This window comes from Setaria viridis, chromosome 3 (assembly GCF_005286985.2).
Source record: "Setaria viridis chromosome 3, Setaria_viridis_v4.0, whole genome shotgun sequence".
In the NCBI taxonomy this organism is placed as follows: Eukaryota; Viridiplantae; Streptophyta; class Magnoliopsida; order Poales; family Poaceae; genus Setaria; species Setaria viridis.
Genome location: NC_048265.2, coordinates 13376307 through 13392652, shown reverse-complemented (window position 1 = coordinate 13392652; position 16346 = coordinate 13376307). Strand labels below are relative to the sequence as shown.

The 16346-nt window shown below is 45.1% G+C and overlaps 2 protein-coding genes and 1 non-coding gene across 5 annotated transcripts; all 3 read right to left on the bottom strand.

Annotated features, from left to right (window-relative positions):
- Nucleotides 1-589: 589 nt before the first annotated feature.
- TRNAD-GUC (transfer RNA aspartic acid (anticodon GUC)) lies at nt 590-661 on the bottom strand. The gene has a single exon. It is a non-coding gene; the product is annotated as a tRNA-Asp (tRNA).
- A 998-nt stretch (nt 662-1659) lies between these two features.
- On the bottom strand, nt 1660-4090 carry LOC117850544 (probable aspartyl protease At4g16563). Its single transcript, XM_034732396.2, has one exon. The coding sequence runs from the start codon at nt 3484-3486 to the stop codon at nt 1891-1893; it is 1596 nt and encodes a 531-aa protein (XP_034588287.1). The 5' UTR covers nt 3487-4090; the 3' UTR covers nt 1660-1890.
- Nucleotides 4091-4242: 152 nt separating this feature from the next.
- On the bottom strand, nt 4243-7813 carry LOC117850545 (uncharacterized). 3 transcript variants are annotated; one of them, XM_034732397.2, is made up of 9 exons: nt 7655-7813; nt 6727-6876; nt 5731-5819; nt 5504-5639; nt 5327-5401; nt 5074-5195; nt 4914-4989; nt 4671-4730; nt 4243-4590 (listed from the first exon to the last, which is right to left on the bottom strand). In XM_034732397.2, exons 2-9 carry the CDS (start codon nt 6853-6855, stop codon nt 4456-4458), a joined length of 822 nt encoding a protein of 273 aa, XP_034588288.1. In that variant the 5' UTR covers nt 6856-6876; nt 7655-7813; the 3' UTR covers nt 4243-4455. The 3 variants fall into 3 exon arrangements, with proteins under 3 accessions (XP_034588288.1, XP_034588290.1, XP_034588291.1); XM_034732399.2 differs by lacking the exon at nt 7655-7813 and adding an exon at nt 7480-7648; XM_034732400.2 differs by lacking the exon at nt 6727-6876 and having other exon boundaries at nt 7655-7809.
- Nucleotides 7814-16346: the final 8533 nt, after the last annotated feature.

Sequence of the window (16346 nt, the reverse complement as noted above, 5' to 3'; positions counted from 1 at the left end):
CATATTTTATTAAAAGGAAGAGAATTACAGACAACACAACCTCGAGAGAGTCCCCAAGGTGCTGACTTACGTGGATGCAAGTCAGTAAGTGCAAAAATCATTGATGTTCTAATCAAACATGAAAAGGACTGTGTCGATGGTAGAGAGCTACATTCGTGCATAGTAGAAAGAAACAGTGGAACGGAGCCAGGTGAGGACAGTGTCGCCCTGAATGAATATGCAGTGCAGAAGTTGATGAATAAATTGAACCAGTCCGTTACTTGAGGAAATCAAGAAACGCTTGTGCTATGCAACTACTCCAGGATCGGTTGCTCCACTCCAGAATCGTACTTGGAACGATAGAGAACAACCACCGCTACCGATGATTAGCTAAAGGCCTAACGATAGGATAGGATGGCAACAACTCCGCGGTTGACCTGATTTGGGCCTAACGATACCATGGCCACACTGGGCGCCCAGCCGTTCAGGCCCTCCAGCGGCGCGGGAGCTGGCGGTGACGCTGAGCTAATTCCCGGACGCAAAAAATGATGGGTTACCAGTGGAAGGAGGCGCCGCCGGTACCCAGACGATTAGCCAAAAAAAAACAAAGCGCCGTTGCCGGGGATCGAACCCGGGTCACCCGCGTGACAGGCGGGAATACTCACCACTATACTACAACGACCTCTATGTCAAGTTTTCTTTTGAATATAATAACACACTTTTCCATTTCCCAAAGAAGTTGGACGGTCGACGGACTCGGTGATGGAAAGATGAATGCGGCAGAACTCGACAGGCCACCACGTAGACGATGCATCCTGGCATCCTGCTATTGCGCATTCCCGGTTTCGTCGTTCAGACACAACCAGTTAGCCTGCCTCAGCTTGTTAATTAAGCCTAACGAGTTGAAGTGAGCTTGCCAAATGTTAACAATCATCAGGAGCACATGTACGGATGGCTATACCAAGTTAACTAGGCTTAGCTTGCTAAGACTAACGAGTTGGAGCGAGCACAATGCAACATTAGTATGAAAAGCCGAAGTGATGTTCAAGCAATAATTAAGGGATCTTTCGCAACAAGAACTCATCTCGTTTTCTTTTGGAATGATCGAATGGTTTTCTCGCGAACTATTGGTACCTAAGCTATGAAACTAGCAAAAGCATTTCACCTAAAAAAAGGACTAAGGCTAGAGTTTAGCAAATGATCTATGAGCTCTCGAAAGAAGAGGTTAAGAAATCATACATATTGTTATACTACAAAACTACTGTGATTCAGTTCCAATTTGTAATAAATACCATGGTGTTCTTAGATAAATGGGGAACAACTGCCAATGAGTTGGGTTTGAAAAGGAATAGCTCTGTTATCCAGTTAGCTAGGGCTTGCAGCGACGCCCTTGCGAAGTTGCGATGGGCGAGCACGTTTCAGCTCTTGCGTGATATTAAAATAAAAAAAAGAACTTGCGCCGTTGCCGGGGATCGAACCGGGGTCAGGAATACTCACCACTATACTACAACGACGACAAAAGGTTAGTGTATTACAGTCACGGCCTGTCTCTACCGATCACCACCTAACACTTTGTAAAGCAAGGGATACAATAACCTGATCAGAGGCAACACTTGAATCGAAAAGCGCGCACAAGCTTTACCATACCTCAATCACACAAAGCGCCTTTAATCTCGCATCTGAATCAAAAGGCACCAATTTTCCATTCAACACCAGTTGCTTTCACGTCATCATGAAGTCCCCAATTCCTAGTGACTCAGTACGGCCGGCCGCTTGAGCCTCGCACGCCCGCCGTACGGGCCAACTCAGATCAACAGATGACAAACAACACCTGCGACCGCGACACACACTTCGATCATATCGTGCACGAAAAAGATGCCACAAAGTGCACCAACCCAAGTGGCAGCACCACTAGGCGCGGACGGCACAGTCCCTCGGCAAGAACCCCACCCGCCCCGCCACCAGATCGTACACCACCTCCACGTTCTGCATCTGGAAGCTCCCAAGCACCGCTCCCGGCCCGCTCGCGCCGCCGCCGCCGGCATCACCGCCGTCGTCGTCCATCCTCTGGAACAGCAGGCACTTCACCACGACGGAGTCCCTGACCGCGGTCACCGGGTAGTAGCTGCTCAGCTTGGGCAGCGTCAGCCTGCCGCCGCCGGCGAGGTGGAGGCTGATCGGCGGCAGCTCGTCGTCCTCCGCCGCGCACGGCGCGCGCGTGCAGGGGACCCTGAAGCAGAGGTCGAACCCCGTGCGCGCCTCCATGTCGCGCGACCTCCCGTACGGCACGACCGCGGCGAGGGACGCCAGGAGCGACGCGTAGAACGGGTCCGGGAGGTGGGTGTACGTCGTCCCGGTGTCGACGAGCACACCGCCGTTGCCTTGGGAGTCGACGCCGCTCAAGCTCGGGGGAGCAGCGGCCATGGTGGAAGCAGAGCCGCCATCGGCTCCGAAGCTGACGCCCTCCAGGCCGATGTAGTAGAAGTTTGGGTAGGTGACGCTCTTCAGCATCGGGGTGAAGATGAAGCCGCCGTCGTCGGTCGCCGACGACAGCGCTAGGTCGCCCATCACCAGAGGGCTGGTGAAGTTGGGGTTCCTCGCGAACCGGAAGCCGAGGAAGCAGTGGGAGAAGCCCTTGCCCAGGAACCCTAGCTGGGAGGGCAGGGACAGCGTGCCCTTGCCGAACCCGGCAATGCCGATCGGCTCCCTGATGGAGCTGCCCACACAGCCGAAGCTGAAGCCTGGGAACTCCACAGGTGACAGAGGATCAATGCCATGTATGCTTCCATGGAGCGTTACAGAGTCCCTTGCAAGGGACCCCAGGACCAGTGCTCCACCGCCGTAAGTGTAGGAGAAAGGAGGGCAAGGTCTGGGGCAGAGACCACTGGTGAAGGCAGGGATGGCGCATCCCACCGCTGCGCAAGGATCAAACCTGTTGTCGGAGCTGTGGACGTCGACGCAGAAGCGGCTGCCGCAGAGGTCCCATGTGTTCGACGAGGATTGAGACGGCAAGAACATTGGGGTTGGCTTAGAGGAGCTATGCTGATCGCCACACTCCATGCACTGGTAACTGCTGGTGCCACAGGGGACCCAGGTGAGGTCACTCCCCGTGTCCAGGTACACTTGGAAGACCTGTGGGGGTGTGCCAAGGTTCAGGGACAGCAAGTAGCCATCTGTGTATGCTGTTACTGGTTCTACGATGTCCAAGAAGTCATATTTTGTGGAGTTCAGTAGTGTCATGGATGGAGTATACAGAGACCTGACATGGCTAAGGCCAAGGACAAGGCTGCTCTGGGTCTGGGGTTTGGTATCTGTTGCCTGGGAATTGAAGAAGCTGGATATGATGCAAAGAAGAATGATGTATATGTGAATGAAAGGATGCATATTGTGTGATAGTATGAGCAGGAGAAGAGAATTAGGAGTATTTATAAGCCTTAGAAAGCTGTTTACATCAATAAAAGCATCTAATTTGCAATTAATAATGCAAGTAATATGAAATGCATCCATATTATGCTATTAAAAGTCATGCTGTGCTAGAATATCTATTTCAGTGTTGGTAGCAGGTTTTGCCTTGTATGGCCAACATAACAAACATAAAGGGACTACTTTTGATGTCAGGAGGGTCACTTTCCAAGCATCTCATTAGCTGGTATCTAGGAGGGATCATGGTATTTTGAATAACTTCTGACACCTTCAACCTTTATCGCCATCCATTTGTCCTTGTTAATAGAGAGCAATGCTAATCCAACAGACACTTGCATTTATTGATTGTACTAGAAATGTAGTTCTATTCTGGGATCCAAGGATTATTTCTTTCTGTATGTCCTTTCTATGCTGGATCCCACAAATGGCCTCTATAATTACAAGAGTAATACATGAAAATTATGCACATTAGTGAACTTTTGCAAAAGCTTTCTTGGTTTCTGTTTTTTATATCTCCAGCTTAGACATGTTCAGGAACTTAAGCCTTAATTCATGTCGAACCTCATATCAATTTGCTGTATATTTAACCAATCCCGACTAACAAGGAAACTAAAGTAACAGTCTCCAGAATAATGGGGGTAAACTTAAATGAAGAAAAAAGAAGGTACCGAGTTCATTACGCTTTCTTGTCCATGATGATCAAAGTGGATGGTAATAAAAAAGGGCAAAAACGTGACTACAACAGGGGTAAATGATGGTTCTCAAAAATCAAAAGTGGAATTGAAGCGATGGCATAAACCTAGGTTTTGAAATATAAAAGCACTGAACTTACAAATGGAATAAAGTATATGAGGCACACGCATTTATAGCCAAAAATATCAAGAGAGCATCCAGAAAACAGGTTGAGCAGCCTGGATCACAAGGGAAAAGCTGAATTACCAGCGTAGCTGCATTAATGCCTACTGAATAGTGCAAATCTGTACATAGCTGTACGTGAATGTACAGATGAGTGGATATCGTGTATGCAGACTGTACATGAATGCACACGTTCCCCTACTCAACATGCCGCTTGGCCAGTGTCTTCTTGAGACCTCTTAAGATCTTGGAAAACCACATTACATTCATTATGAATAGTACAGTGGGGGCAACAGATATCAGAAGACAAGCAACAGTGTCCATCTGCTTAACCTGTCAATAAGAAGGCATTGACTGATAAATATATGGGTGGTAGTATTTTGTATACTGAATTCATCAGAACCACCAAGTACCTGGTCATAGTTCATAAAGATGTGATAGAACAAGTAGAGGAACAGAATTATCCTAGCCACCTGCGTAAAGGCAGTCGCGTCAACATTAGCGCACCCATATACAATGAGATTCAATAAATAGACATAACAAAAGGACATCATATTTATAATGCTGAAAAAAAGGCATCCAGTTAAAGTTAGCTTCGTTGTATACTAGTGATGGGATCTGCTCTGACATAGTAAAAGTGACCACGAAGTGCTTACCAGCCAAGTAACAAACATTGCAATTCCGTTGACAAGGTATGCTTTGGAGTTTTTTCTTCCAGCGACATCAAGGAACCTTGATGAAATAGAGGTAGAACGACAGGTTAGATGTATTGAAAGATCATAGCATGCAACAAATATTTTGCGTAAATTCACTGACCATCGTAGGTTGATTCCTGGCGTCGTAGTTTCAGAGATGAGAACCATGTACGTGTATAACTGTCCTTCCCCAGATAGCATGGCATATACAGCACAAACAAGTGATAGAATGTGGTGGAAAACCTGACAAAGGATGCCAGGAGTAAATGTTACAGGCAGAGCATGCAGTCTACAGGGGCTGAATTAGAGCAATACGCCTAGGTTAAAACAAGGGAGGGGAGGAGGGTGAATTATGATGTGGTCTGTTTACTTACATACTCCATACCACCAAGGGAAGGGTAAAACCAAAATATCATGGCAAGATCTGCAATGAAGTACCCAACAGACACCTGGTAAAAATAAGATGCAACTCATGAGGCAAGGGAGCAAAACATGTATACATCAAACAAGAAAGTTTCCTACTTTCACATGACAGCAAAGTAACAGCATACCCCTAATGTAAAATTGGAGAGGTGCGAACTCCGAAATGTTACTGGTCCATCCAGCCGATCAGAGAACAAACCTGACAAGAAGACTAGATATACTGACATAATTGTAATGAATATTGCATGGACAGTGGACATTCCCCTGAAGCAGAAAAAAATCAGAGCAAGTATCATCAGAAACTTAAAATAAACAGAGGATGCTGCAGAAAATAGAAGTGTAATATTAGTGGTACCTATTGTTCCATTCAATCTTCCGAATATTTGTAAGGGAAGCATAACCTTTGAAGTAGATAGCACTGATCATGTGTGTGATGTCGTAGGACTGAACTCGTAGAAACAAAAAATAGTCAATAAATTATTACAGTGACAGGATTTTGGTATATTTTAGAATATGGATCATCGGAATGTTCCAACGAAGAATGTAAAATCAGCATATGCAATGTTGGATCATGCTCAGTATTAGCATAGTATCTTGGCTCTAAGGAGTCATTCCAACTCCTCAGTGATTCTGTAAATATGGTAGATTTGGGAACACTGCAGCAGGTGTGGTGCAGATGAATTATCTCTAAGCTTATATATGCTATTGTTTGTCTGTGTATCGTCGATCACTTGGTTTACCCTTCCCACAAGCTCTTATAATTTCACTTCTTTTTGGAGTTTTGCAATGTTGTCCTCAATAGCCTTACATCGTATTTAAGCATCATTCTACTTGAATTCCTAATTAATGCAAAGATATCATCCGTATTCTACAAAGCCATCATCATGCTGTAGTGTGTGCTCTTTTCAAAGAATCATTGCAAATGGGATAGGAGTTAGTTCAAACATCACATGGTACTTTCAAAGTGCTTCTCGTTTAAGTTCAGATAAGCATTGATTGAGACTAACTGAAAGAAAATAGCTAAGATCAAACAGAAGTCCTAATACTGTCAAGAGCTTAGCTCAGTCATTTTCTGCCAACACTAACTTTCACATAAACAGTAAAAAGTTAATAAAGCCTCATCAATGGTTCTCTTTGTAGTGAATCAGGATTAGACAGGAAAAATAAGATTTGCACAACTTCTCCAAGAAAAAGAAAAGGCTTAATAACACTTGAAAAAAAGTTCCAATGAAAACAAACAGAGCAGAGATATATGAGGTTCTGTGTATATTATGCTCTTATCTTACTATGTTAATGCACATGAGGACTGATCATAAATTTTAACAAACAAAGTTCAAGTAAATTACAGTACCAACTTGCACATCAGGATCCCCCCAAGCACAGCAGCATACAGAACATATGAATCTGCTAGCAAGTATTCCTTAAGAAACAGTTCTGCTTTGTACTTATACATCATGATTGGATCCACAGGAAAATCCATTGAAATCTATCAACTCAAAACCTAATGAAGAAGTCAAGGAGAGGTATGTTAGTTAAGCTGGTAATATAAAGATGATAGAACAAATTTGAATAATAAGCATTCGACAATATCTAGTGTTGCATAGCCAGCATGATCATTGAGTGTAACAAGTGAAATCGGGCATTTGTAAGAGTACAACAAAACAAAGAAGGGAACATGTTTCAGGCATTCCCCTAAAAAAAACATGTTTCAGGCACAATATCCGATGAAAATGTTCTATTCCAGGTATGCACCCTTTCACCTATTTTCACAAACTTGCAATAATCAGCTGATTTTCACCGGATATGCATCCTCTTATCATCCACCAATACATGCCGCAGGTATATATTGTTTGTAAATGGTACATGGGTTTTTACAAAGGAACCATTGCAAATAACCCAAAACAATAACAGCAGACCTACTATTACATCCAACAAAAACATTAGCAATCAATATCAGACCTCCGGCGCATTCGACATGGACCGGAAGCTATGAAGAGCTATAACTTAATGAACGACGACCGAGATCGAACGAAATAGCCCGAAGAAGAAACCAAACATCTTTCTCATGCATTCCACTACCCAAAGGATTAACAGAATCACCAACCAGTAAGCGAAACCCACAACGGAATTCACCGGGGGCGCCAAGGACGGGCGCTCCTCCTGATCCTCAGGAACGCCGAATCAGACGAAACCCTAAAGCGCCCAAACAGTTGCGCCGGACAAGCGGAGAAGCGTGAGGGCGGGAGGAAGGGACGAGAATGGCACTTTGGTACCGTTACCTGCGCCTGGCGGCCGGTTGCGGAGGAGGGGAGGTTCTGGCGGTTGCCGCGCCCCGTGAGGTAGCGTTGGAGACGAAGCAACCGGATTGGATTGGAGCCTGGATGGCGCTGATTCGTTGATTGCTTCACTCGCTTTTGTCCCCTGTTCTTGCTTTCTTGGAAGGTGGAAGTCGGGGGAAAGGAGAACGTGCTAGAAGAAGCAAAGGGAAGGGAAAAGTACCAAAAACCTACGGCAAGGAGAGTAGGGGAAATTTATTTCAAAAAAGAACAGGAAACATGTGTCCAAATCATAAAAAAAGTGTTCCAAAATAAGAAAATAAGTTTTTTGGAAAGCAAATAGTAAACAAATTTGTTATGAGCAAATATGCAATCAACCATTTGAAATCTTTGGTCACTAATATTTCAAAATAGGAAAGATTTATATACAAGTACGACGTAGGACCACATGGTTGTTGATATGTTAAATCTACAGACAACATTTCAGATTTTTATGTAAATAAGATATAACTTCTTAATATTTGATTTTTTATTATCACTTGAATCACGTACCATTATTAGACATGTGAATTCTACATGTCAAGCTCACACTTATAAATGAGTAAATGACCAAAAGTGCTACCATATTGGCGAGTGGCGACAATAAGATTTGAAGAAGTTATTTATATGTATCAGATGATTTATAAAAATGTCAAGTACTAGCTAATAATCAATATCGAAGTGCACATAGAAGATAAAAAAATTCATGTGCATTTCGCGCCAAAGCAACGCGGCTTTATAAACATGGTCACCAACACCACAATAGCCCACCAAACAGGACCCACTTGTCAGTGGCAGCCAGATGGCAACTAGGGTTAAACTTGCACGATGTAAAGCATGCGGTTCTTTGGTAAGTGTTGCAGCAAATACGGTTCCCTGGAAATTTTGCACACACCTGTGTAGTTTTATGAAAATTGCTCGTTTTACAACTAAAATGCGGTAAAACAGATTGGACTGTATTGTTGATTCCTTGCCAACTCTGGTCATTTCTTGACAGTGGAGAGGAAGGTGGATGTATCACTTTTGCTTTCACTTTCCAGCACAAATTGCTTGGGCTAAGGAATGTGCAGCCAGGGGCGGATCGAGGGCCCGAGCTGCAGCCCGGGGCGAGATCATGGAATCCCTTTAACCTACGTGTTGTTTAGCCTAACAAAATGAGGCTTAGGAGATAAAATTAGACTATTTTAGGTGTGATTCAACAGCTCAGCCCGGGGCGCAGCTCCGTTCTAGATCCGCCCCTGTGTGCAGCGATGGTCAGGCGTTCTTGTCATTCTCCCTGGAAGATCGCACTATCACAGATTTTGTGTTGTGGAGGCTGACATGGCTTGGAGCCATCTTCATCCATACGACGACTGACTCCCAGGAGATGAAGACTGGAGATTGTGCATGGACCTTGGAAACTACAGAAGTCTCTCATGTCCACAGTTGGGAACGAAACATGGAAATGATTGCCACCAAACGATACTCATGATGTTGATTTTTCGTCCTGTTTACTGGGAGATCCTGTGGTTGGCAGTCCACCTGTTCAGGGGGAGGGACAAAAACACCCAAAAGACAAGAAGGCATGCATGATTTTCAGCGGCCTTCTTTGCTTGCCTGATGCTATAGCAGCTCCAAGGATGACAGGTATTGTGACTCGTGAGAGCACAGGGCCAGGCCAAATATTCCCCAAGTCCCCTGATTCGATGGCTCCTGCCAGAATTCTATAATCTTGTTTGTTTTGGTCCTTCATGTGCTCTTGTTTAACAATGATGAGATTAAGTGGTGATTATCCCCATGAGTCAACATGTAACATGGGTTTATGGGCTGATGGGCCTTCTGCTTCATCGTCGTGATCTCATCTCACTCATATATGCTCATGTGGCCACTTGATCGTGCAGCCTGCCTGCTCGCTCGCTGGCCGATCTCGATGTTTTTTTTGTTTGTCGATGATTCAGATCGGCCCAACTGCGCGTGTGGCACGGATGAAGCACAATTTCATTTTTTTTTTTAAAAAAAAGACGAAACGCAAAGTTCAATCTCGTCTGCTATGTTTAGGTCGAGTCACTTTTAGTTTCAGAACAGATTGTTTGCGATGTTCAGAAAAGGGCATTCTCAAGGCCTGACATAGCTTGACATCATCTCTACTGAACCTGAAATCGCTCATGTTCAGACTTCACCAGGACAGCACCAGTGAAGCGCAGTACCATACAACCCTGATTTGAACAGCCATCATGTCAACCATCCTCAGACAGATTAGACAGATTGCATTCTAAGGACATGTCGAGAGCCTGCGCTCTAAAACATGAAGATAGTTGGGATAAGAGTTTGCCCTATGCTGGATTCTCCTATAACAACATCTATCAAACTAGTCTCAAGATGGCACCATTTGAGGCTTTATATGGAAGGAAGTGCAGAACCCCTCTGTATTAGAGTGAGGCACGAGAGAGTTAGTTGTTTGGGCTAAAGATTATCTAGGAAGCTGAAAGATAAGTTCAGATCATTAGAGAGAATCTAAGGATAACTCAATCCAAGTAGAAGAGTTACACTGATACTAGAAGGAGAGAATTATACTTTGAAGAATGTGATTACATGTATCTCAAAGTATCACCTATCAGGGGTATGCGCAGATTTAAAGTTAAAGGGAAGTTGTCACCTCACTGGATTGGACCTTTCAAAGTTTTAAAGAGGATGGGAGAAGTAGTTTATCTATTGGAGTTACCCAATCAACTCTCAGATATGCATGATGTGTTCCATATCTTTCAGTTGAAGAAGTGTCTTAGAGTTACAAAGGAACAGTTACATATGGAGGAGTTGAATATACAAGATGATCTCACCTGCACTGAATATCCCATCAAGATCTTGGATACTCTAGCACAGGTCACCAGGAACAGAGTGATCAGGATGTGCAAAGTACAGTGGAGTCACCATGCAGAGGATGAGGAAACATGGGAAAGAGAGGATGAATTGAAGGTAGAATTTCCCCAGCTCTTTGCTAATCCATCCGAATCTTGAGGACGAGATTCATCTTAAGGGGTAGGATTTGTAACACCCTAAATTTCAAACTTTTGGAAATTAATAAAATTTGTTAGAATTTGCTAGAATTTAATTGCTTGTATTTAAGGATCTAAGGATTTTCTAAGGTTTTATTTAATTTTCTAGGAATTCAAATATTTTTCTAAAATTTAATTAATGAATCATAAGAGTTTAATGTTGCATTCGTGCTGGTGCATTGATTTTGATTGTTTGAATTCAAATTTGTATTTGAATTCATTTGTTCGAATCTTTTAAACAATTGAAAAACCTTCTCCTTCTCTCTCCTTCTCTTTCTTCTTTTGGCCCACACTTCCTTTCAGCTTCAACAGCAGCAGCTCGTAGGCTAGGCCGGCCTAGCAGCGGCCCGCTTCCTTTGCCGGCCCATTCCCGCCGCCACCTCCGCAGCCCAGCAGTGGCAGCCGCTCCTTCACCCGATGCCCGCTTCTCCTTCGCGCTCGCGCCCGAGCCGGACTCGAGCTTGAGTCCGTGCCGCGTGCGCCTTCGCCTCGGGCCTTGGGGCCGTACACCTAGGCCCCCCCGACCTATAAAACCCACCGCCACCTTTGAAGCCCCTCACCAAACCCTAGCGCCTGCCGCCTTGAGCTCCTGCATCGCCGCCTGAGCTTGAGCTCTAGCGCACACCCGCCACCATCGATCTCCGTCGCCGCCTTCCCGTCGACAACAACACCACCAGGAGCTTCGCGTCGGGGTAAGGAAGCTGTCGGTGTGGTCGACGTTTGCCGTCTCGCCTTCTACCTCACGCATGGGCTCGCCGGAGTTGCCGCCACCATGCCAAGCCGCCTCTTCGAGCCGTATGCCGCCGTCACCACCTAAACCCCCGCAAGGACACCCTAGTCGCGTTCATCGTCTCCCAAGCTCGCTCCAGAGCCAAACCCCATCGCGAACGGTGGCTGGACGCTCGTTTTCGAATGAAATTCCTACGAGATCGCCGCCCGCCACCGCCGCGCGCCGCTGTCTCCGCCGCCCGCACGCCGCCTGTCTCCTCTCGGCCGACCGTAGCCATCCGATCGAGCGCCAATGGCCCAGATCGGATTTGACCGAAGTCAATACCGGTCATCCCGCCACCCGCCACTTTTGCAAAAAGGCCCTCACTGTTTTCTCCTTTTACACCTGAGATCCTGCGCAGCTCAAAATTAATTAGATTTAGATCTTTTTTCTTCTATTTAGGCTCCTACTCTTTTACGTGTTAGACCTTCTGTTTATATGTTTAATTAGGTTTTAGCCCTCGGTTTCTTTAAGTTTAGCCCCTAAAAGTTTAGTTTTCTCGTAGTTAAGCCTCTGAACCTTGTTTAAGCGATTCTTGCGCCTATGAGTTCATGTTGATGCATAAGTTAGTTTTATAGTTTTGTTTTGCTCTGTTGCTACTGCTTGATGTAATAGTTTCTTATTTTAGTCCTTTATTTGCTTGTATGTACTTGCTTGATGCGCATGGAAGGATCGTAGTTCAAGGAATTCGAAGAGCAAGGCTTTGAAGACTTTGAGCAGCAAGAGCAAGTTCAAGAAGGCAAGTCATGCCCTTGATCATAATTTGATCCTATGCAACCATTACTTTCATGTTCATTACACAAATGCTATGCACTTTAAGTATATAAACATGATAAGTCCTATTTAATCCCTACACCTTGATCAACCTCGATTTACTTAACTGTTGGGTAGCTCTTGCTTAGTTGCTCTGATTGGGTATGGTGGTATTAATGAACCAATGCTTAAACTTATTTTATTTATGCTATACCTTCCATCAATACAAGATCACCATGCTTAATTGGAATATGGAGAACCACATAGGAAAATAGTACAACCATAAGAACTACATGGCTCTGGTCTTAGCTAATTAATTAGAGACTCTACTCTGGGGTAATCTTACCGAGAGGGCAAGAGGGGAGGTGTTGATGAGGTATAGCCCGACCCTCAGACTGATGCGCTCTATGGTAGCTTCACGATCTTGAGAAAGGTTTATGCTCTACTTCAACCTGAAACCTTAGCTGGTTACTTCTTGCTAGGGAATCTTTGTAAAGGCTTTGTAGCGTCCCTATGCAATCACACCTCGGAAGTGTGGTACTGTGCCTGGCCCGCAAAACATGGTTGGGTCTAAAGTCCTTTTGAACTTTTACGCGAATTGCGGGTAAAGATGTACAACCTCTGTAGAGTGTAAAATTGTTATAACAGCCGTGTTCGCGGTCAAGAGCGGCCTGGACCCTTACATGATTAATTTATCAAAAGTTGAATTAAATTGATATTATTTATTACTGTTAGCTTTTATGTTCATGCTTAATGTGGGTGGTATAAATTTATACTTAGTAATTGCTAATAAAACTTGACCAACAAATTAAAATGCTGAAATGCTATTAAACCATAGCCTATCCTTGTATAGCCTTACACTACACAATCCTCATGCTTGCTGAGTACCAACCATAAGTGTACTCACCCTTGCTAAAAACGCTGCTTAGATCAAGTCAACTTTGAGGAGGTTCTTGAAGACTTTGAGAAGTTCTAGGCGTACGTGTGCCACCAGTCAACTGTCTGTGGAGTCGTCGTTATCGTTGGAGTTCCGCTGCTAGAATAAAGACTCATTTTGTTATTTAAATTAAAGATTTTCGGTCATGTAATAAATTTAATACTCTCTTTACGTTATGACACTGTCTATAATATTTACTGAAGTCGTTGCATGCGTGAAACTTGATCCTGGCGCATATGTAATTTATTCATTTAGTTTTTTCTTTAAACGGGCGTGACATTTGATCGGCTATCATATCAAACTTGGAGATTGTTCTTGCAGTTTACAGAAAGATCCTATGTTGGTAGTCCACCTGTTCAGAGAGAGAGAGAGACGATAACACCCAAAAAGGACAGGCAGGAGGATGATACCAGCAGGCTCTTTGCTTGCCTGGTACTCCAGTAGCTGCAAGGATGCCAGATGTGAATGTAGTACAGGACCAAACAATCATGAAATACGAAATTTTTGGAAGTGCTTAGATGGCATTTGATTAATGATCCATTTTTTTAGAACAGAGATGAATGCAAATGATGGCATAGCAGAAATGCAGTACTGCAACGCTGCATTTTCGGCATCACTTGCTCCATCTTCAGAACCAACCTTGGATCTCCCAGTTTGTGATCGTCTCCAGATCGATCAACCCAGCGGTGTAAAGTCGCGTCAGAGTCTTTCGCTCGCGTGCATGCTTTGCAGTCACGGAAGGTTTCTGAACCCCCCCAGGTTTCTGACGAACGCGGCAACCTTCTCGTCGCTCTCGTTTGTCGGCGCCCCATCTCATCTGCATTTCAGTGCTTGTGCAGCACGTGATGACGAATCTTAATTACCTTGATCGACTTGCCGATACGAATTACGATCTGATCTCGTTTCGTCCCCGTGCAACCTTTTGGACTTGGTATCCGTCCTCGTGCTGTACGTCTGCACCTTCCATTGTTTCAGACAAGGCATCTCTTTTCTTTTCTTTTCCCTCCGAAAGATCAGACAATGGCCTAAAACAAGATCAGACAAGGCATTCTCCAGGGAAGATTTCACACTCCAACTTCAGAATGACACTGCGGACCTTCCAAAAAAAATTTAAAGACCATTAAAAAAGGAATGACACTGCACAGAACAAAATAGTGCAGCTCGAAAAATGAAAACATGGGAATGGGCCTGCAATGATGCAAATAATTCACTCGTCTGCCATTTTACAGTCCTAGCTGGAGGAAGCCATCATGTAAAACTTGGAGATTGTCCCTGCAGCTCACTGGCAACTCCTCTGTTGAGTTGACTGTTGCCTCTGTCCAGCTGTTCAGGGAGGGACAAAAAAGAACACACAAAAGGATAAGGAGGCATGATGATGTGCAGCGGGCAGCCTCTTTGCTTGCCAGCTACTCTGGCAGGCAGCTGCAAGCATGCCAGATGTGAAAAGCAGTACAGGACAAAACAATCCTCAAGGTTCCAAAGATTTCGGACCTGACTCACTGACATTTTGCTTCTGAATTGTTTTTCCTTCCTTTTCTGCTTTGCAAGTGTGAACTCTACTGAGACTGAAGATGGCAAAAGTCTGAGCAGAGACGAATGTAAATGATGGCATGGCAGCTCTGATGAAACCCCTGCACCTGAAGACGGATGTATGTAGGTGCCTATGTGCAAGTGAACAGGAGGCGAGAAGTAGGCGGTTTATAGATGAACTGATGTCACGACCAAGAACTAAACGTCGTCGGTGTCACTGCTTGCATTCCTACGCGACAGATTACCCGCTTTATTTCGCACCACGGGAAGTTCATACGAAACTGTACAATTCCCATGGTAATGTAATCTAAGTGAAATCCATTGCTAGATGCAGATCACACTCATGCATGTGACGCTTGCTGTACTGTTTGGTCTCTGTACCTTCCTTTTGCATGCATGAGTGCTGGCTCATCAGCAGCTAGCCTAGCCTCCATGGATCCAAACGTGTAAAATGGGCTACATGGCCTATGGGTTAGACTGCATCCAGTACTATGATTGAGTGTCTCCTAGTACACATTCGGCGAATGCTTGTGCAGCCCGTGTTACTGTCAATTATTCATCTATGCGTTGCTTGGCTTGCCGATGTATCATCGATCTGATCTCATTTCGGGGGGGCCCATGCGCCTGCCGTCGTATGATTCCCTCAAAGCCCATGGTTTTTGTCGACTGTTTTTTCTTTCACTCTGGACTCTGGACTCTTGTAGCGCACATACGCAGGTCCCGTTGGATCTAGCTCAACGCTCAAGCGATACCGTGCCAAGTTGTCCATGTACCGCCACAGGCTACTGCAACCTGCAGATCCTTTCAGGCTTGATTATTTATTAGCCTTGTGTCTATGCGCTTAGTCTGACGAAAAGAGATGCACATTCCTTTCTTACAGCTCTTGCTCTTGGCTTCTTGGGTCGCAAGCTCCCTATAGCCTGTAGGGACTCATGATGCAGGTGGTCACACTTCAGGACGGACCTCACTCCCACGTGTTGCCAACTCGCCACTGTACTGTCGCAATTCACTCTTGCTGTCTATGTTCATGCATGGTCCCGTCAGATACTCAGATCAGGCTGATGAAGTGGTCTCAAATCCCCAACGATGTAGCTAGCATGCAGCTGCTGATCCGTCAATTGGTAGCTCATGCAATCCATTCCTTCATTCAGGTGAAAGTGAAACAGCCTTTCTGCATCTCTGGCCCGTTCGTCTATCCACTATCCTCCGCATGCAGCTCATGAGCAGAGAAATGCAAGTCAGCCCCACTTGAAAACTGCACCAGATCGATACGACCTGCAAACGGCTCTGTGCTCCGTAGATCTTTCCCGCCGCAGTAAAATAACCTCCGCCCCATCATCTTGTAGCGGTTGCTTTGCGAATCGCGATCGCCTCGAGATCGACCACCAGCCTCCGATCCGCTCGCGGTGTAAAGTCGCCGGAGCACGGAGCCCTCGTGCGCGCATGCTTTGCGGCCACGGAAGGTTTCTGGCTTTCTGCAGCAGATGCATAACCCGCAGCAGACTTCTCCACTAGTGTGGAAGAGATCTTCCGTCCAACATTTTTAGTACCGGATGTATTTTACCCGGAGCTTAAGAGTCTTAGTTCCGGGTTAAAAGGCCACCACTGATGGCCACTGACGACAGGAGCTTTAGT